The sequence below is a fragment of the Cervus canadensis genome, chromosome 16, assembly GCF_019320065.1.
Source record: "Cervus canadensis isolate Bull #8, Minnesota chromosome 16, ASM1932006v1, whole genome shotgun sequence".
Lineage (NCBI taxonomy): Eukaryota > Metazoa > Chordata > Mammalia > Artiodactyla > Cervidae > Cervus > Cervus canadensis.
This window is the reverse complement of record NC_057401.1, coordinates 39225794-39246911: the sequence shown is the minus strand read 5'-3', so window position 1 is coordinate 39246911 and position 21118 is coordinate 39225794. Positions and strand designations below refer to the sequence as shown.

General features: G+C 41.6%; 1 protein-coding gene across 3 annotated transcripts in view; it reads right to left on the bottom strand.

Moving 5' to 3' along the window:
• ZFR (zinc finger RNA binding protein) overlaps window positions 1–13658 on the bottom strand; it is an 81874-nt gene extending 68216 nt beyond the window's left edge. For all 3 annotated transcript variants that reach the window (XR_006273346.1, XM_043488535.1, XM_043488536.1), the window contains exons 1-2: window positions 13506–13658; window positions 13110–13209 (exon numbers count right to left, since the gene is read on the bottom strand). Coding sequence is in view for 2 of the 3 variants with exons in the window: in XM_043488535.1 (XP_043344470.1) it covers window positions 13110–13209; window positions 13506–13542 (137 nt within the window). In the remaining variant the exon portion in view is untranslated. The remainder of the gene's footprint in view (window positions 1–13109; window positions 13210–13505) is intronic.
• Window positions 13659–21118: the final 7460 nt, after the last annotated feature.

Genomic DNA, 21118 nt, shown 5'->3' with positions numbered 1-21118 from the left:
TGTATGCAGGTCAAGAAACAGTTAGGACTGGACATGGAACAAACAGACTGGTTCCAAATCGGGAAAGGAGTATGTCATGGCTGTATACTGTCACCCTGCTTATTTAACTTACATGCAGAGTACATCATAAGAAATGCTGGGCTGGATGAGGCACAAGCTGGAATCAAGATTGCCGGGAGAAATATCAATAACCTCAGATACACAGATGACACCACACTTATGGCAGAAAGCGAACTAAAGAGTCTCTTAATGAAAGTGAAAGAGGAGAGTGAATATGTTGGCTTAAAACTCAACATTCAGAAAACTAAGATCATGGCATCCGGTCCTATCCCTTCACGGCAAATAGATGAGGAAACAATGCAAACAGTGACAGACTTTATTTTCTTGAGCTCCAAAATCACTGCAGATGGTGACTGCAGCTATGAAATTAAAAGACCCTTGCTCCTTGGAAGAAAAGCTATGATCAACCTAGACAGCATATTAAAAAGCAGAGACATTAATTACTTTGCCAACAAAGGTCGGTCTAGTCAAAGCTATGGTTTTTCCAGGAGTCATGTATGGATGTGAGAGTTGGACTATAAAGAAAGTTGAGTGCTGAGGAATTGATGCTTTTGAACTGTGGTGTTGGAGAAGACTCTTGAGAGTCCCTTGGACTCCAAGGAGATCCAGCCAGTCCATCCTAATGGATATCAGTCCTGAATATTCACTGGAAGGACTGATGTTGAAGCTGAAACTGCAATACTTTGGCCACCTGATGTGAAGAACTGACTCCTTGGAAAAGACCCTGATGCTGGGAAAGACTGAAGGTGGGAGAAGGGGACAACAGAGGATGAGATGGTTGGATGGCATCACCAACTCTATGGACATGAGTTTGAGTAAGCTCTGGGAGTTGGCGATGGACAGGGAAGCCTGGTGTGCTGCAGTCCATGGGGTCGCAAAGAGTCAGACATGACTGAGTGACTGAACTGAATACTGAGTAAATTCAGGCTGTATTTTCTTCTTAAAAACCAGAACAAATAAAATAACCAATCTTACCATTTCCACCAACTCATTAGATTTGTAGACTACAAGGGAGAGGGATGGTTAAATAGCATATGAACTGTTTAACAGTTTTCTTGAGATCTTTTAACTCTCAATGTTGTACTGTTCTGTGCTTAGTCGCTCAGTCATATCTGACTCTTAGCAACCCCATCAACTGTAGATCGCTGGTTCCTCTGCCCTTGGGAATTCTTCAGACAAGCATATAGGAATGGGTTGCCATGCCCTCCTCCAGGGGATCTTTCCAACTCAAACCCAGGTCTCCCATATTGCAGGTGGATTCTTTAATCTCCCTGACCCAGGAATTAACCAGGGTCTCTCCTGCATTGCAAGTGGATTCTTTACCAGCTGAGCTACCACCAGGAGAAATGTCATTTGGATCCACTGAACCTCATTCTCTCCTTTTCAGCATTTTTGAGGTTATCTGACCATTTACATATAAGGGATAATGAAAAACTATAAGAAAATTTGCAATATGAATTATAGCAAATTCAAATTCTTACTCCACATATAGACAAAATGGACCATGTTCTCTGAACATAGCTGCTCATCAACTTTAATGCAGAACATGAAACATGTCCATCTGTAAATGCTAGTTCCCCATTTTAATTATTTCTCTAATGAGTTCCAACTCTTCATTACTTCCAGTTCTTCTTCCTACATTTGAATTGTCAACATACAATGCTTTAAAAAGTTTTGAAATGTTTTATGGCTCATATTGTGCTGGAGAGAGAAAGATGATGATGACCATATTTGATTCATAATTGTAAAACATCATTAATTTTTTGTTTTGGAATGATCTAATGAATCTTTTAATTTCTACACCATCTATTTCCTTCCAACTACCTTTGAATACGTACCTGTCTTGAGGATCTGTCCACTAATGCACCGTATCGAGTAAATGTTAGTTCACAAACATCACAAAACAAGAAAGATTTCTGCCACATATACTTTGAGCAAAATGGGATGTTCCGAATATTGTCACAGAATATTACATAATGAAGTCCTTCCTATTAACTATATGAGAGTACTTTTCTTTTTTTATCCTTAGAAATATACTGTTCATTTACTGATTCTTCAGTGTGAAAAAATTAATCTCAGACAGTGGTCCGCAACTTTTTTGGCACCAGGGACCAGTTTCATGAAAGACAATTTTTCCACAGATGGGGGGAGGGGATGGTTTTGGGATGATTCAAGTGCATTACATTTATTGTGCATTTATTTCTATTATTATTACATTGTAATATATAATGAATAAATTATACAATTGCCACCTGGGCTTCCCAGGTGGCACTAGTGGTAAAGAACTTGCCTGCCAATGCAGGAGATGCAAGAGACGCAGGTTTGATCCCTGGATTGGGAAGATCCCCTGGAGGAGGAAACACAACCCTCTAGTATTCTTGCCTGGGGAATCCCATGGACAGAGGAGCCTCGCAGGCTACAGTCCACAGGGTCACAAAGAGTCGGACACAACTCAAGTGACTTAGCATGCACACATATAATTGCCACTCACTGACAGGGTTCTGGCAGTAGTCTGCAGGCAACTGATTGTGGTCTCTGTGCAGTTCAGCAACTGACTGTGGTCTCTGTGCAGTCAAATCTCTCTGCTAATAATCATCTGTATTTGCAGTGCCTCCCCAGCACTAGCATCACCTCAGCCCCTCCTCAGATCATCAGGCATTAGATTCTTACAGGAGGAGCTTTGCAGCTCCTACGAGAATATACTACTTCTCCAGGTCTGACAGCAGGTGGAGCTCAGGTTTAAAGGGAGTGATGGGAACCTCTTAAACACAGATGGACACTTCCCTCACTGGCATGCCACTTACCTCCTGTATGACTGATTCCTAATAGTCCGTGGCCTGTGGGAGGGGGATCCCTGATCTAGGATATGGTATGTAAAGACCTTTATGCTAAGATTTTGCTCATGCAATCAATTTCACCATTATCATTTGTCTTGAGTAGTGTCATTTTGTTTTTGCATTCATCTTATTTATGTAATAACTGTCAAATATTTTGTGTTAACTTTCTTATTTTTTGACAGTATGAACAGAGAATGAATAATTCTGACTTCTCAACTGTGTTGAAGGAAAACTAAAAGCCAACAATTAAAGGTAGTGTCTCTCTCTTCTTTCATACCATCTTGAAAGATGCAAAATGTTGGGCAATGCAATATCTTCCACTTATTTCACTACTGTACCATCCTTTGAGGTGCTTCCATAACCATTTTGCTATTGCATTACTTTTTTTTTTTTAAAGCATAGCTGGAAATAAGTGATGAGTAAAGAGGAAATAATCTTTAGGATCACGAAACAGCAAAATGTTTCAAGAAACAGAAAAACAAGATCACTAAGATTCCATACTCTGAATCTTAAGACTTCTAAAAAAAGATCCAGTGGATCCATATGGTAATTGAGATAAAATAAATTTTATTCCATTTTGAAAATAAGCAAATTGTTTTCTTTGGAAGACATCTAAAAGAGAAAGTCATGCAATGTTAATCCTTGTAAGTATTTGTAAACAGAATTACTCAAAAAAGAAACAAGCTAAGAAAAAAAAAAAAAAAGAAACAAGCTATTGGGTATAATTAAAGCTGGTGGTAAAGCTTTATAATTAAACCATAAATTAAACCAAAGTGCTCTATAACTTCCTATACCCAAGAAAAATACATCTTTCATTATATCTCTAATACATTAACATTTCTTCAGAGAAAGGTATGGATACTCACAGAGGTGAAACTAAAAAATTACATGCCGCCTACCATAGAGCCAAAGAATGTTCAAACTACTGAACAATTGCATTCATTTCACATGCTAGCAAGGTAATGCTAAAAACTCTCCAAGGTCAGCTTCAACAGTACGTGAACCGAGAACTTCCAAATGTGCAAGCGGATTTAGAAAAGGAAGAGGAACAAGAGATCAAACTGCCAACATCTGTTGGATCATAGGAAAAGAGAATCCCAGAAAAACATCTACTTCTGCTTCACTGACTATGCTAAAGCCTTTGACTGTGTGGATCACAACAAACTGTAGAAAATTCTTGAGAGAGATGGGAGTATCAGACCACCTCACCTGCCTCTTGAGAAACCTGTCTGCAGGTCAAGAAGCAATAGAACCAGACATGGAACAACGGACTGGTTCAAAATTGGGAAAGGAGTATGTCAAGGCTGTTTATTGTCACCCTGCTTATTTAACTTACATGCAGAGTACATCATGAGAAATGCTGGGCTGGATGAAGCACAGGCTGGAATCAAGACTGCTGGAAGAAATATCAATAACCTCAGAGACGCAGATGACACCACCCTTATGGCAGAAAGTGAAGAGGAACTAAAAGGCCTCTTGATCAAAGTGAAAGAGGAGAGTGAATATGTTGGCTTAAAATTCAACATTCAAAAATCTAAGTTCATGGCATCCAGTTCCATCCTTTCATGGCAAATAGATGGGGAAACAATGCAAACAGTGACAGACTTTATCTTCTTGGATTCCAAAATCACTGCAGATGGTGACTGCAGCCATGAAATTAAAAGACACCTGCTCCTTTGAAGAAAAGCTATGACCAACAGCAAATTAAAAAGCAGAGACATTACTTTGCCAACAAAGGTTGGTCTAGTCAAAGCTATGGTTTTTCCAGTTGTCACTTATGGATGTAAAGAGTTGGACAATAGAGAAGGCTGAGTGCCGAAGAACTGATGCTTTTGAACTGTGGTGTTGGAGAAGACTCTTGAGAGTCCCTTGGACTGCAAGGAGATCAAACAAGTCAATTCTAAAGGAAATCAATCTTGAATACTCATTAGAAGGACTGATACTGAAGCTCCAATACTTTGGCCACCTGATGTGAAGAGCTGCTCATTAGAAAAGACCCTGATGCCAGGAAAGACTGAAGGCAGGAGGAGAAGGGGACGACAGAGGACAAAATGGTTGGATGGCGTCACAGACTCAATGGACATGAGTCTGAGCAAGCTCTGGGAGATGGTGAAGGTCAGGGAGGCCTGGTGTGCTGCAGTCCATGGGGTGGCAAAGAGCTGGACACAACTGAGCAACTGAACAACGAGCAACAACCTACTCTGAAGAGTAGTCAGTTTTTCCTTTTTTTTTTTACTAGTATTGTTTTCAGAATTTTTTTGGATGTCATGTGAATAATGAACTGTAAGTCTATACAATAAGATCCCCAATCCTCTAAATGTAAAGCTAGGATAACCAGATATTCTGAAAGTAAAGGTTAGCAAATGAAGGATTTTAAGCATAAGAGTATTTTGATTAAATTTATAGTGACCATGTCTGCTTATAGTAAAAAATGGTTTGGGATGGGTAGGACTGGGGGAGTGAGAGAAGCAATAAAGTCATCTTCATAAACCACATCACTCTTTGCCCTCATTTATAGTATTTTTAAAAGGCTCATTGTTTTTTCTATCATAAAGTATCATTCCTCAAATTTCAAGTTCTCTGCCCATTTAATGCAGACCACTATACCAGTATAATGCAATTATACAATATATTATCTTTTCCAAGAAGTAAAAAATCAATTCAAAATTTTATTTTCACTTCTTTTATCTTTAAACACAGTGCCTCCCAATATTTTAAGCCCATTTAACCTCTAGGACCCTCAAGAATTTACTTGTGGATAAACAGTAAAGTCCTACTGTATAGCAGAGGGACCTATATTCAATATCCTGGGATAAACTATAATGGAAAAGACCATAAAAAAGAATGTTTATATGAGTATAACTAAGCCACTTTGCAGTACAGCAGAAATACAGCATTGTAAATCAACCATACTTCAACAAACTTTTTTAAAAAATTTATTTGAATACTAAGATAGAATGCAAAACCTATTTTATGCAAAATTTTATGCTTGTCTTTCTGTAGCTCCAAAAAAAGTCAGATTCTAATTTTTCTATAATGGCCGTCCATGAAAATTAAAGCAATGATTTTGATAACTGTCAATTCTTTACTTAGCCTCTCTGAAGCCTTAATATTGCTGACTACTCTATCTTCTTTTGGTTTTTATGAACACTACATTCTCCCAGTTCTCTGTTCACCACCACCCTGACCCAGTATTTGTTTCTTTCTCTGGCTCTACTTTCAACACCAAAGTTCCCCAAGTTCATAACTGTGACTCTATTTTTCTTCCACTCATTCAAAAAAAGTTTACTAAATGTTTAAATGTTTGATGCATGACAAGTAGTTCCTCTGGTTCATCCATACTCACAGCTACAACAGTGGATTCACCACCATATGGCTAATATTCACATTTACACTTTGACCCTTACCCAATTCTGAGCTCTATTTCCAAATGCCTACTGAATATTCTGAGCACCTTACAAATGTTATCTCATTGAATTCTCACACCACAACGGAGAATGTAAAGGCCTCCTGGGATGCTGATAATGTTGTTTCTTGGTCTGGGTGCTGGTCATACAATGGTGCCCAGCTTCTGACATTTTTCATCAAGCTATACTCTTATATGTGCTCTTTTCATATATATCACACTTCAAGGGAGAATTTTTCAAAAAATTTCAATCCTATGAGATAATTATTAGTATTATCTCTAATTTATAGATGAAGAAACTCAAGTACCAAAGGACTGTTTGCCCAATGTCACATGGAAATAGTAGAGGGAGCCAGGACTCCAGAATCTACCAACTACGAACCATATTAAGAATTTAATTCATAGAATTTCCTGGCAGTCCAGTGGTTAGGACTCTGTGCTTTCATTGCTGAAGGCACATGTTCAATCCCTGGGGAACTAAGATCCCTACATGCCACATGGTGTGTCCAAAAAAACCTACACAAACCAAAAAAGAATTTAATTCCTTCTTGCCTTGGCCAACACATTTTCTTTGTCTAAAATGATCCTGCCTTGATTTTCAGAATTAAATACCATGAAGACTACCTCAAACCCCATAGTCGAAATGCTCCAATTCCCCATTTAAGTATTTTATTAAAAATCAGTACGATCGTTACCATGGCAGAGTTACCTGTAGGTATAGCTGCCCCTACTCTCATCTTCCAGCAGAGTAAATTCCTTGAGAGCAGGTATGCATACTGCAAGTTATTCCCTATAAATGCATTTTAATATATTTATTACATGAGAGACTAATATTAAAAAAACAAAAAGTCAGATGCTCTTTATTTCATTAATTTGCCCTGTGTAAGGGTAAATTAAGAGCTGCACTGTACACAGCGTTCCCAAAACACTAAGCAATGTTGTTCTTAGAACAATGACCCCAATTATGATAGAGTGATGCCAAGGACAATGTATGGATAAGTACCGTAGGCACACTCCCCACCTTTAATCTCTTTCTAGTAATTCTAACATACTTTGTCAATTACTACATTTGACCAAGGACTGTTTTCTGATTACCCTGATTGTTTAATAACGTCTTTTGGTCCCTGCTAATATGCAAGATATCATGACAAGACTGTCTTGACTACTTTTGGACAAATACTCTCTTCACGGTCAACATAAGAATTTCTTTATCAAGTGACCCCAAAAAGTCTGCTGTGGTTTTTATTGGAATTACATTAAATATATGGACTACTCAGGAGAAAACTGATTAACTTGATAGTATTGATTTTTTTTCACTCCATGAACACAGCCCATCTTCATATTATGTCTTTTGTTTTTTTTTTCCTGTTCTGTTCTTTATAGCCTATTTTATTTTTTCCTTAAAATGTTTTGGGTATCTCATTAGTTTCAGATCTACTTAATAGATTTTATGGCTATATACAAAGAACTTATTTGAAATATAATTATCTAATTTGCCATTGATGAAACAGGAGAGTTACCAATATTTCCCTGATCTTAGATGCAGGAAATCTGAATTCTTATTATTTCTCATATTTGTCTGTTAACTATAATCATGTTGCTTGCAAGTAATTAAAAATTTGGAGGTCTCTATTAAACTGACACTGAAACTGAGGCCACCAACTGATACTCAAGTACCTACTTTTAACATTTGAGATTCTGCTGCTGCTGCTGCTGCTGCTAAGTTGCTTCAGTCATGTCCAACTCTGTGCGACCCCATGGATGGCAGCCTACCAGGCTCCTCCGTCCCTGGGATTCTCCAGGCAAGAACACTGGAGTGGGTTGCCATTTCCTTCTTCATTGAGATGATGAAACTCCATATATTAAATGTAGGATAGACATCAACTAACGATAGATTTTAGAACACTTTTAATATTATTATGCAAATCTCTGCTGAAAACTAACATGGGTAAAGTACCTATTGAAAATCAGGCACTAGGCTAGGAAGTTTTATATTTAATCTTCAAGTCAAAGCAAGTTAGCTGAAGAAACCAAGTCGTAGAAAAATTAAGGGACTTGGACAAGTGCCTAAAGAGAGATTCAAATCCAAAGTGGGACTAGCTCATCCCCTTTTCATTATAGTATACTGTGAAGCAGGTTACAAAAGCAAAAGCACAGTCAAGAATACACTTTAAGCATTCTATAGAGTGCTATTTTGGCTCACACTGCCCTTAAGGCTATTAATAACACATACAGGACACATCCCTGTAATAGCACTGATCCTTTTGGAAAGAAAATGTTCATTATTTCAAATTCATTCATGCAATATGAACCTTAAGATCTCTAATTCAACAATGGAAGAGCTAATAGAATTAGCAGCTGCAGTAAATTTTTTTCAGTAGAGCCAGTAAATTTCCATCACTAAGATTGGTTTCAAAAACCTGTTCATCTGGTTTTTTCACAATCTCAGGTAGTGATTACTTCTTTCTACTTTACCAGTGTTCCTTTTATTCTTTCCTCCAAGATACAATATTCTTAACTCTACATTCCAATAAAAAGGAAAAAAGAGAAGGAAAAAAAAAAGAAAATTCACTGGCTAATCAGCCTATCCAAGTTACCTTAGTGATGTGAAGAGATACTCATCCTTTAGGAACAGATGTCCTAAAGACATCTCAAGAATCACTAGATGAGATGACTAGCAGATGTTTAAGCTAATATTCAGACAACAGTCAAAATCCACTTAAACATTTATTATTCAAGAATATTATTATTCTAAGATATGGGGGCAATTACCTTGGATCGTTATACAATCATTACTCAAGTTTTTGAACTCAATAAATTCTAGAAATTAAAAGGGTAAAAAATGTTGCCAAATGATTATTTTAAATAGCTAACTTTATTGAAGGTAGAATAACATTCAGATAAGAATTATAGACAGAACAAAGTTTTAGCACAGGCTAAAGATTCAGGTTATGCAGGAAATAGACAAGTATCTTGAATAGATAGAAAGGTGACAAGAACTGAAACATCCATGGCTTTTCTAAGGAATAAGAGAAACCGGCTGTTTAAAACTCTCAAAGAAAAGATTATGTCCTATTAATAGTAAACTATAATGGGATTACTTTAGTTTGTATTACATATAGTATATCTGTTTACGCCACAAAATTCCTTAAAAAACTGAAGAACTTCTATGAGAACTTCTGTATAACTCCCAGTAAGAGAGAAAAAAACTGATTTGATCCTATGAAACATTAATTTTTAGCAAGTTTTTTCCACTGAGAATTATCTTTCTCACATTTTTTGCTATGGTAAGTCCTTACAAACTGTTAAAATTGTTTTCTCCAAAATTTATTATAAAATTATGTCTAAAAGTTTTAAAGTGTATCTTCTCAAACAAAAAAGAGTACTGTATTGAAGTAGGTACCTATCCAAGTTCTCTTTCTGCCATGAAGCCATTCCTATTTTTTTCACCATGTCTGAAATCTGCTTTGTCCTGCACACTCCAAATAAACATTCTACCAGAAACATATACATATAAACACAATAATACTTAATTTTTTTTTGATTTTGTAATTTCCAAGGGGGAAAAAAGCACATGAATGGTAAGAAAATGAAAAGATTACATTTGCAATAGCGGCCAAATGGCACAACAGGTTTATTTAGTAGCGTTAGAAGAAATACAAAAAGAAAAAAAAAGGAAATACAGAAAGCAGGAAGAAAAATATTCAGTAGTTGATGGAACATGTAGCACAAGGATTGAGTAAATGCTTATCACAAAATATCTAATATGCATTATACAAAAGAAAAACTTGGTTTATCTAAAAATTATTAGTAGCAGGACTTAGATTCTTATAACATCTCTTAAAGAACTTTGCTATTTAGTATACATTATAAATTTCAAATATTAACAGGCAAAAAGAAAGCTTAAACTTAAAATAAATTTAATCAAATACCTTACATAGCTATAACCAAGGAAACTAACAACCACAATTAAATCTAGACTTAAGATATAGTTACTTTCAGTTATCTGTACTCTCCGACAGGTGAAGCCAATTATTCATGTAATCCAACAGGTAAATGTTTAAGATTTCCTTGAGTTTACATCCCTTAAATTAAAAAAAAATTTTTTTGAAAAATAATCCGTGGTCTTCCATGTCTGAAAGTTGTATTTTAATGATTTCTACTCAGGAAGAAAGATGAACATTATCACTGCATTTTCTGCATTTTACTATTATTTGTTGATCCTCCTTGAACAAGTATCAGCATTATTGAATCTGATTTCTCTCCATTAAAAACAAAGAATTCCATGTACTATGTTAAGTACAAGGATAAAGTATCTTAAAAATTAGTTTTGCCAATATATGCATAAATAATGTCAAAAGACTAGTCTTTTCTCATTAAAGTCTTAGTCGCTCAGGCCTGTCAGACTCTTTGCAACCCCATGGACTGTAGCCTGCCAGGCTCCTCCTTCCATGGTATTCTCCAGGCAAGAATAATGGAGTGGGTTGCCATTTCCTTCTCCAGGAGATCTTCCGGACCCAGGGGTGGAACCCGGGTGTCCGGCATTAGATACACATAAATATATAAAAATCAGTTTAATATTTTGGATTGACATTACAGTTTACTAAAACTATTAAGATTCAAAGTAAAAAAAAAAACTAGATACAGAAATTCTGTAATAGCTTCCTATACTGGGATAAAATACATATATGCAAACATTTTCATCAAAAAGTGATTAAGTACCTTTAAATTGGCATTTCCTCCCCTCATTTCTAGCTATAGGTTTGCATTAGAAAAAATACTTCAAAACTGCCACAAAGAACTAGTTTTCAGTAAACAGTTCATAAATAATTCAACAAATCTATCATCACTCTGCGAACAGTATAACAGAAAAGCAGTGTTAAACAATTAAAATTTAAGTGATTAAATACAGTCTGGTCTAGAACACATAGTACTTGGTATCAGTAGATTTATGACACAGATGCTCATTAGTTATCTCCTATTTCCCAGAGAAAGAAAAATGGCTTGATTTTTCTCTCTTCACGAATATTTTCAGCTGTTTAAAGTATCTGAAACTTCGCTAGTTGTTTAATTATCACAACTTGTAAGCAAAGACTTTTTTTTAACGTTTATGCCCCAATAATCTGTCATCTCAGTCCTTTTTCTGGAAGTAAGCATCTAGGTGAAAGGACTTGTAAAAGATGCCACATGCGTTCAAGGCATTCAACAATTAGTAAAATATCAATTTCATCAATAAAATATTTATACATCTCTTAAAAATCAACGGTGTCTTAAGCATTGAGTGGTTTTAATCGGTAGTGGTTTTTTTTTAAGTGATACATAAAATAATGACAACCCTTCTCTTTACAATACATGGTGGTGTTTAGTTGCTACTCCTGTCTGCCTCATTTACAACCCCATGGACTGTAGCCTGCCAGGCTCCTCTCTCCTTGGGATTTCCCAACAATACTGGAGTGGGTTGCCATTTCCTTCTCCAAAGGATCTTCCCTACCCAGGGGTCAAACCGAATCTCCAGTATTGGCAGGCGGATTCTTTACCGCCTAGCCACCAGAGAAGCGCTTGCAAGACATAGCATCTTATTATTCCATGAAATATGGCAACTGTGTTTCAGAATTACAAGTTTTAACCACAAAAGACAGCCTTATTTTACAGATGAGGAAAATGACAGCTCAATTAAGAGATACTCCCACTGTCACAAAATCAGGAGCAAAATAGACTGAAACTCAGGTCTTCTGGTTCCCAGAGATGTCCTTTCCATTAGAGCACCCGCCTCCTGAAGTGAATCACGTGAGAAAACTATCTGGGTTTTAAATTACCTACTACACAGATATCCAATATAATCTCTCTCTATATAAAAAGTTGATCACTTAGGAGTCCTGTATGCTTACAGCCTGAATCTAGAGCCTCTCAGAATGACTCAAAAGTAACAAAATCTATTTTCTTTCTTTTGAGAAGATATATAACGTAATACAGACACTTCAGAAATTAGAGCTTCCCTTAAGGTAGCGATTTCATATGGGGCATTTCACTAACTGTACTTCACTAGCCCTTTTCTTTTCTCCGGAGGAAAAAGACCCGCCCAGGGGAATTACTGGCCCACCTGGAGCCTAATCGCAATAGCTGCAACAAGGCAGTGGACTCATTTGTCAGCACTAGAAACTTCGCGCATCTTTTCCAGTCTACCAGCTACACAATTCACAGGTGGTTGGTGTGTTTACCTCTCTCCTCGCAGGGAAAACTAAATCAACCAAATGAATGCGATGACACCCGCAGTTGGTTTTGCGGGGCTCGGGGGGAGGGCCAGGTGAGATTACGGGACGCAGGAGAAGGCACCGAGAAAACGACACGTTATCTGGGATCCGCGGCCAGAACACCCGGCGAGGAGAGGCAACGCGCGGGCCGGGGCGACCCCCGACTCCCTCAGAGAAGCCCTCGCCCACACTCTCCATCCCCAAGTGGGAGGGGGATCGGAGGCGGGGACCGGCCCGCGGGGGCGGGGGGACCGCAGGGGCCTCGGCCTCCGCTCCCTCCCTCAGCCCGCCGGGCGGGGGCGGCGGCGCGGCACCGAAGCCGCGGGAGGCCATTTTAGCTGCGGGGCCGCCGAAGGCCCGGGCGGCCCTCCGCGGCCCCCAGCCTCGCCTTCTCCTCGCTCCCGCCCCGGGCCGTGAGAGGCCGCGGGCCCGGCCTGCCACGGGCCGGGACTCCGGGGGGGAGGGAGTGGGGGCGGGCGCGGGGCCGTCGCGTCGGCGGGATCCCGGCGGAGGGGCGGGCAGGGGGAGAGGAGGGAAAGAGCGTGGAGCCGTTACCTATACTGGGCCGCAGCCGCCGCCGCCGCCGCCCCGCTGTGGGTGAATCCAAAGTAGTTGCCGGTCGCCATTTTGGCATCTTCCCCCAGCCGGCTGGGCACTGCGACGGGCAAGGAGAGTCGGGTCCCATGGCGGGAGAAGAGGCGCCGAGGGGCAGAGTCGCCGAGGGAGGGAAGGGGTAGAGAGAGAGAGAGAGGCACCGTGAAAAGACGCCCTCGTCGGGCCGCGGCCGCGCCGCCTCCCCCTCCCGCCTCGCACTCCCTCACTCACTCGCACGCCCCGGTGGCGGCGGCCGCCGCCTCCTCCCCGGAGCCTGCCCCAACCCCCGCGCCTCCCCGCCGCCCCGGGCTGGGGAAGGGGCCGGGCGGGGACCCCGGAGGGGCACATTATACTCACCATAGGTGAAAGAAACTACAGGGCATATGGGAATCATGGGCTCGGGCTGCTGCTGCTGAACTCTGAACTCTCACCCGCTGCCTCCCTCCTCAGCCCCGCTCCTCCTCAGCGGAGAACAGACCGCCGCCTCCCGCTGCACTGCGCAGGCGCGCCTGCGCGCGGCACCCTGGGAGCTGTAGTCCCGCCGCCTTCGCGGCTCGGGCGGGCGCGTGCCGGGCCTCAGCCGAGGCGGGCCAGGGGCGTCCTCCTAGGGAGGCGGGTCTGGCTTCCTCCGCGGTGGTGACCGAGGCGAACCGCCCCGGGCCGGCCGAGAGGAGGAGACAGAGAGAGTGACTGGACAGAGTGACGTCTACCCGTCTTTTCTTCTTACTTTTCACTTCTTTTCACTGTTGCGTGTGCATTTGTTTTTCTCCCTTTCAGCCCTTCTCCAACCCCTGCACTTTTCATCAGGATTTGAACTGGACTAATCTGGATTGTTTTTCTCCGTATTTCTCTCAATCCCGCTTCTTGTCCTTAGCCTTTGAAGTGGAGAGGGAAAGACGGGGAGGGGAGAAAGAGAAAAAGAATGGCAGGTGTGCTATTGCGTTGGCTACCCCTTCCGAATTAATCTCTTCCGGTCGCCTTTCTCTCGCCCGCGCCCACTCCCTTGATTCCGAGGACGTGTATGGAGCCTCCACAAAGCGTCAGGCCCGGTTCTGGGTGCTGGAGATGGAGCAGTGAGCAAAACAAAGTCCGCGTTCATACGGAATTTACCTTCTGGGAAACGGGGAGGGGAGGGGGGTGGTGAAATTCAGACAATAGCCAAATAGTCTGTCGGCCGGTTGATTGCAGCTTTAAAAATAAAGCAGGGTAGGAGTTAGAGAGCGAGGGAGGTGCTACTTTACTAGGGTGTGGTTAGGGAAGCCGTCGAGTAGAGCCCCGGGAAGTGAGGAGATAAACCTGGTGTAGATGGTTGCGGGAAGAGCAGCAAATGGAGGACCCTAAGGCAGGAGTGCTCAAGAGCAGCAAGGAAGTTAGTCTGGCTGGAGTCGAGTGACAGGGAGTCGGGATCAGAACGGTCTTTGCTAAGAGAGCCTAATCTGTCAGCGTCAGGACCGGAGGGCACTCTTCCCCCGTGCAGGCGTGTCTTTGTTCCCTCTGCTTTCTCACTGTTTTCTCTCTACTTTCCCTGTGCATTTTCAACCATTCTCTTTCCTCTTGCAATCCCTCGTCGGATTGTTTCCATTTCTCCCGCCTTGTCTCTTTTCCTGCCTTCCACCAGCGCCTAAGTGCTGCACTTGACCTCTTCTTCACGGTGTTCGCGCCCATCCCCCAGACCCTCTGCTTGGTATCTGTCTGTTAAGTCCTGTCCCGACTCTGGACAGGTGGCCCCTCTGTCCACAGGATTTTCCAAGCAAGGTTACTGGAGCGGGTTGCCGCTGGGGAATCTTCCCGACCTAGGGATCGTACATGCGTCTCTTGGGTCTCCTGCATTGGCAATCGGATTCTTTACCACTAGGCCACCTGGGAAGCCCTCTCCTGCCAGGGCAGAGATAATACCTCAGTTCTTATGTGTGCCAATCCTGCTCCCCCCATACCTCCTACAAAGGCACAGATTCTGAAATCCTGTCTGCATTATCCTCTTACTCATTTCAAAACAGAGAAAATGTAGTATATTTCAGATAAGTTAATGTCATTGTTTTTGAGAATGCAGATGTTTCCCCAGGCAAAAGTTATTTGTGCTCCAAGTGTGTTGCTAGGGGAAAAAAAAGATCTCCTTCACTCAGAATATTAGAACTGTGTTTTAAAAGTAATTTGCCTTGAACTTCAGGGAGCAATCAAGCCTTCAAGGTGCTGACTGTAACTGCTTTGATAAATTTACACTATTAGTTGCTAGGCTACTTGAATAAAACTGGCGGAGAAAAGACAGGTGTTAATCACCTGACCAAGAAGATTCTTTTTTGGCCAGTTTTGTGCTTGGTTGCTTGGCAGGCATTTGAGGATAGAAGAGGACTGTGGGCACACCCCAGTGAGCAGGCAGGTAACTGGAAAGAGGGAGGCATGCCTTTTCTCTTTTGTAACTATTCCTAGAGATCAGGGTAGGTGTGGCATCAGGAAGGGCCTCAACTTGCGCCCGACTTGGGTTTATTTAAGGAAGGAGTTTTGGAAGCAGCTGGGAATCAAGAGGACTCAGGTCCTTTTCCTGGGCATTTTGTAGTGGAATGACCTGAGCACATTGTTTAGCCTTTCTGAACCTATATGACTGGAATAACAATAACCCTCACAGGATTGTGGTGGGGTTTCAATGAAGTAGCATTTCTTTTCTTCTTCTTCTTTTTTTTTTTTTTGAAGTAGCATTTCTATGAAACAACAGTCCTTCACACTTCAGACAGACAATGGGTTCAAAATGCAAATCTGATCAAACCCCTCTGTGCTCCACCTCCCTCTTAGGATAAATCAAAAGTTCCACATGGCTCACAAGCCCTGTGTGGTCTGACCTTGCCACCTCTTCAGCATCTTCCTTCTGTTAACCGAAGTAGTGTGTGGGTCTCAAGTGTGCTTGTTACTTTCAAAAGCCAATAAACAGGTCAGCTTGGTGGAAAGGAAGGTTTGTTTTATTTCAGATGCTGGCAACTGGGGGGTGGTGTGGGGAGCAAGGGCATATGTCCAAAGGCTGACTCCCCCAACCCTGATGAGCAGGGGGTGAGAACTTTTATAGACACATTGCGGGGGGTGGGGGCTACATGCAGAAACAACACAGTCTTCTCTGACAGTCCTCTTCAAATTGGTCATCAGTGGTCTGACCAGCATCATCTTGGTTGTTTTAGGTATACAGTTAATCTTCAGTTCCAGAGTCCATTTGTTCCCATTTCTTTGTGGCTAGTTCTTAGTATTGTGGCAGCTCTTGTCCTGGTGACAGTCCAGTCCTCATGTAGTTAACTTCTCCACCTGGTGTTTTGGTATCTCTAAGACAGCTCACAGGATATGGCTGAGAATAGTATCTATAGCCCTTGAGAAAAAGTTAGTTTCTTGGCTGTGCTTAATGACTACATTATTATTATTTAATCTCCTTTGACTGTTTTACTTTGTTTTAGTATGTCTCACTTCTCTGATTAAACTTATTTTTTGACTGAAGTTTTCCACAGACAAAAGGCAGGCAGAGGACATGGGTGGGGGGTGGATGGGGAGGACTATTAGGGTTCTGCTCCATTTTACTCCTGATTCTCTCCGTTCCAGCTTCCTTAGCCTGCTGTTTACTATGCTCTGTCCCACCCCAGGACTATCATGTTCTCCTTGCCTAGAATGTTCTCCTCACCTTGCTTCACCCAGTTAATCCTCATGCTTCAAGGTCTCCACTCAGCCAACCCCTCCTCAGTCTTCTATGATCCCCTGGCTGGATCAGACCCTTATTATGCCTTCCGTGCTTCATTTCCCTTATCACAGAATTATTTGATTAATATGTATTTCCCCCCATCAGACTGTAGTTTTTTGAAGGTAGGGTGCCAATGCTGGGTGCCTGGTGGTAGAACTTATTTAGTGAATGAACCAGCTGTGCACAGCTTGATCTTCCTTGGATGATTCAGAAGGCAGTTCAGGAACCTGTAGCACCTCAGGGTCATCATGAGAAACCTTAAATAGCATCTGAGGTCAAAGAAGGATATGTCAGTTGGCAGACAAGGTGGAACTAGGAGGACTGCCCATAAACTCTCCTGAAATATATCTAACTGCCTTTCCTCACACCTTTCTGTCAAGAACTGGTATCCTAGAAGGGTTTCTTAATACAAACATGTCAGCCAGAAAAGATAATATACAAATAATTCTATGCCAAGACAGGGCTTCCCAGGTGGTGCAGTAGTAAAGAATTTGCCTGCCAATGCAGGAGATGCAAGAGGCACGGGTTCAATCCCTGGGTCTGGAAGGTCCCCTGGAGGAGGAAATGGCAACCCAGTATTCTTGCCTGGAAAATTCCATGGACAGAGGAGTCTGGCAGGCTACCGTCCATGGGGTCGCAGAGAGTCGGACATAACTGACCACACTGACAGGGATACCAAGAGGAGTACAGCATAATGAATAAGACTGATGCTGAATAAGACTCTGATGCTGGGCCCAACTGGCTTCAGATCTTAGCACTGTCCCTCACTGCCGTAACTCACCTCAGCCACAACCTCTTTGTGCCTCATTTTTGTCCTCTGTAAATAGAGATGATGAAAGTACTACCTACAGCAGGGGGTTGCTGGTAGAGATTCACGGTGTCCTAGATGCCTGGCCACTGCAAGCACTTTGTGAGTGTTGGCTATTATTGCAACCACCACCCTCTCTTGTTACAATAAAAAACGAGCCAAAGGATGGGAACGTATTTTTGTGGCAAGGGGGAAAGGAGACCAAGCCCCACATGGCATAAAATGGGAGGTTCCTAGACGGTGGCGGTGAAAGACCAGGAAGCAGGCCCATCTAGAGTCTCACCTCCTCCCCCATGCCTTCTTCTTTCTACCCTCCCTCCCCCTCTGCTCTCCTCACCTCCTTTGGAGGAATAACTGTCGTCTAGAAGATATGTTGAGTGAAAAGATACTCTTTAGAAGCCAGTTAAAGTTTTTTCTTGAGTTTTGGCCAATGGATGGTGGATGGTGGATAAACGGATGGATATGTCAGGACTTTTGAAATAGTTAAGGAACAAACTGAGAACTGTAATCCAGGATCAGATAGTAGGGTAATCCACAGAGATTAAATGTATCCTTGATAAATACAGTGACAGCTGCTGGAGTGAAAGGAAATTTAGTGCAGAAGATCATGTTATTTATCTCAGTAAGAAAGTTTATGATAGAGTAGTTTGTTCTAGGGCCAGATTTGGTGGGTTCCTATTCTACTCACACTACTTACTAGTTGTGGAGATCTAGGGCAAGTTGTATAACCTCTCTGGATCTCAGTTTCTCCAGGAACTAGTGATGTCTAGTTTATATGATTGTTGTGGGTATTACATGAATTAAGACCTGTAAAATCCTTGGAACTTTGCTTGGCACATGGGAAGTGCTCAATGCAATCCTTTTTGTTGCCACCAAGACAGAATAGATATTAAAGGATCTCTAGGCATAGACACTCTCTGATTTCTGTCACCCTATTATACTATTTCTTAAAATTTTTTGACAAATAATATTTAATTCATGTACTGTAAGATCCATGGTTTTAAAATATTCAGTTTAGTAGTTTTTAGCACATTTACAAAATTGTGCAACTCTCAACACTATCTAATTTCAGAACATTTTCATCACACCAGTAATAAATCCTGTATCCATTAGTAGTCACTTTCCATACTCCTCTCAGTCCTTAGAAACCACAAATCTACTTTCTGTGTTTGTGGATTTGTCTGTACTGGACATTTAATATAAATGGAATCATACAATACATGCCTTTTTTATCTGGCGTCTTTCATTTAGTCTTACGTTTTCAAGTTTCATGTATGTTGTAGCAGGCATCAGTACTTCTTTCCTTTTTATGACTGAATAATATTCCTGGACAGTGTGTTGCAAAGCAGAGACATTACTCTGCTGACAGAAGTCTGTATAGTCAAGGCTATGGTGTTCCCAGTGGTCACATATGATTGTGAGAGCTGTACTGTAAAGAAGGTAGAGTGCTGAAGAATTAATGCCTTCAAATTGTGGTCCTGGAGCAGAGTCCCGAGAGCAAGGAGATTAAACTAGTTAACCTTAAGGAAAATCAACCCTGAATGCTCATTGGAAGGACTGATGCTGAAGCTGAAACTCCAGTAGTCTGGTCATCTGATGCTAGCAGCTGACTCATTGGAAAACTCCCTGATGCAGGGAAGGATTGAGGGCCGAGGGAGAAGAAAGTGTCAGAGGATGAGATGGCCGGATGGCATCACTAATGGAATGGACATGAACTTGGGCAAACTTCGGGAGATGGTGAGGGACAGAGAGGCCTGGTGTGCTGCAGTCCACGGGGTTGCAAACAGTCAGAAACAACTGGGTGACTGAACACAATATTCCATTGTTTGGATATTCCACATCTTATTTATCATTCATAAGTTGATGGATGTTTGAGTTGTTTGCATTATCTGGCTATTAACAATAATGCTACTATGAACATTTGTTCACATGTGTCAACTTGACTGAGCTAAGAGATGCTAAGATACCTGGTTAAACATTTTTTTTTTTCTGGGTGTGTCTGTGAGGGTGTCTCTGGAAGAGATTAGCATTTGAATCAGAAGATGGCCTCACCAATGTGAGTGGCCACCATCCAATCCGCTGAAACCCTGAATAGAACAAAAAGGCAGAGGCTGGGTGAATTCACTCTCTTGAATTCACTCTCTACCTGAGCTGAGACATCCATCTTCTCCTAACCTTGGACTTGGAGTTCCTTGTTCTCGAGCCTTATGGCTCCAACAGGGACTTAACACTTTTGGTTCTGATTCTTAGGGCTTTGGTCTTGGGCTGAATTTCATCACCTGTTTTCTTGGTTCTCCAACTTGCATATCAAGGGGCTTCTCAGGCTCCATGACAGAATGAGCCACTTCCTATACTAAATCTGTTATACATATCACTGTATATCTGATTGGTTCTTTTCTCTGGAGAACCCTGATTGGTAAAAGTTTTTGTGTGGACATATATTGTTATTTCTCCTAAGTGGGATTGCTGGTAAGTACCAGCCGCCCCCTCAACTGCCTTAAAAAAAGTTCTAAATGTCTCAAATTCTGTTCCTCTTCACAGCCTCTTGCCCAAGGCCACTTCAGTAGTTCACTAATTGATCTCTCTCCCTAAGGATCCAACTCTCTCAAACCCATCTTCCCCATAATTATCAAAGGATATAAAATTTAAAAAATAGGAGTAATTGTGGGACTTCTCTGATGGTCCAGTGGTTGAGAATTTGCCTTCTCATGCAGGGGACTTGGGTTTGATCCTTGGTTGGGGGCTTCCCTGGTGGCTTAGATGGTAAAGAATCCACTTGCAATGCAGGAGGTTGGAGTTTGATCCCTGGGTCAAGAAGATCCTCTGGAGAAGGAAATGGAAGCTTCAGTATTTTTGCCTGGGAAATCCCATGGACAGAGGAGCCTGGCAGGTCACAAAGAGTCCAATATAATTGAGTGACTAACACTAACACTGGGGAGCTAAGATCCTACATGCTTTGGTCAATTAAGCCCATGTGCCACAACTAAAGAAACCTGCCCAGCAATGAGAGAAAGCCCTTGTGCTGCAATGAAGACCTTGAGCAGCAAAAAAAAAAAAAAAAAAAAAAAAGAGTAGTTGTAAGAAGAATATCAAGGTACATTGCAAACATTTATTCTTTATAAAAGCCTATGAGAAAAAAAACTAAGAGGTAGGGACTATTATGCTCATGACATTTGGAGATGATAAAACTGAGTTCATGAAGCTCATCAGTGGTAGAGGCAGGATTTGTATCTTGACCAACATGACTCCAGGATGCCTAACTCGATGACATACCACCTCCCTAGAACACCTCCATCCAACATGTCTCTACCCTGCTGAAAATCTTACACAGATTCCCACTGGCCTAAAGTAAGAACGTGTCCTATTAGTGTACATGGCTATTTCTCATTTATAAACTATTCGAGCACTTATATTATCAGCTCTTTAGTTATTTCATCCCAAAGTATGCCACAC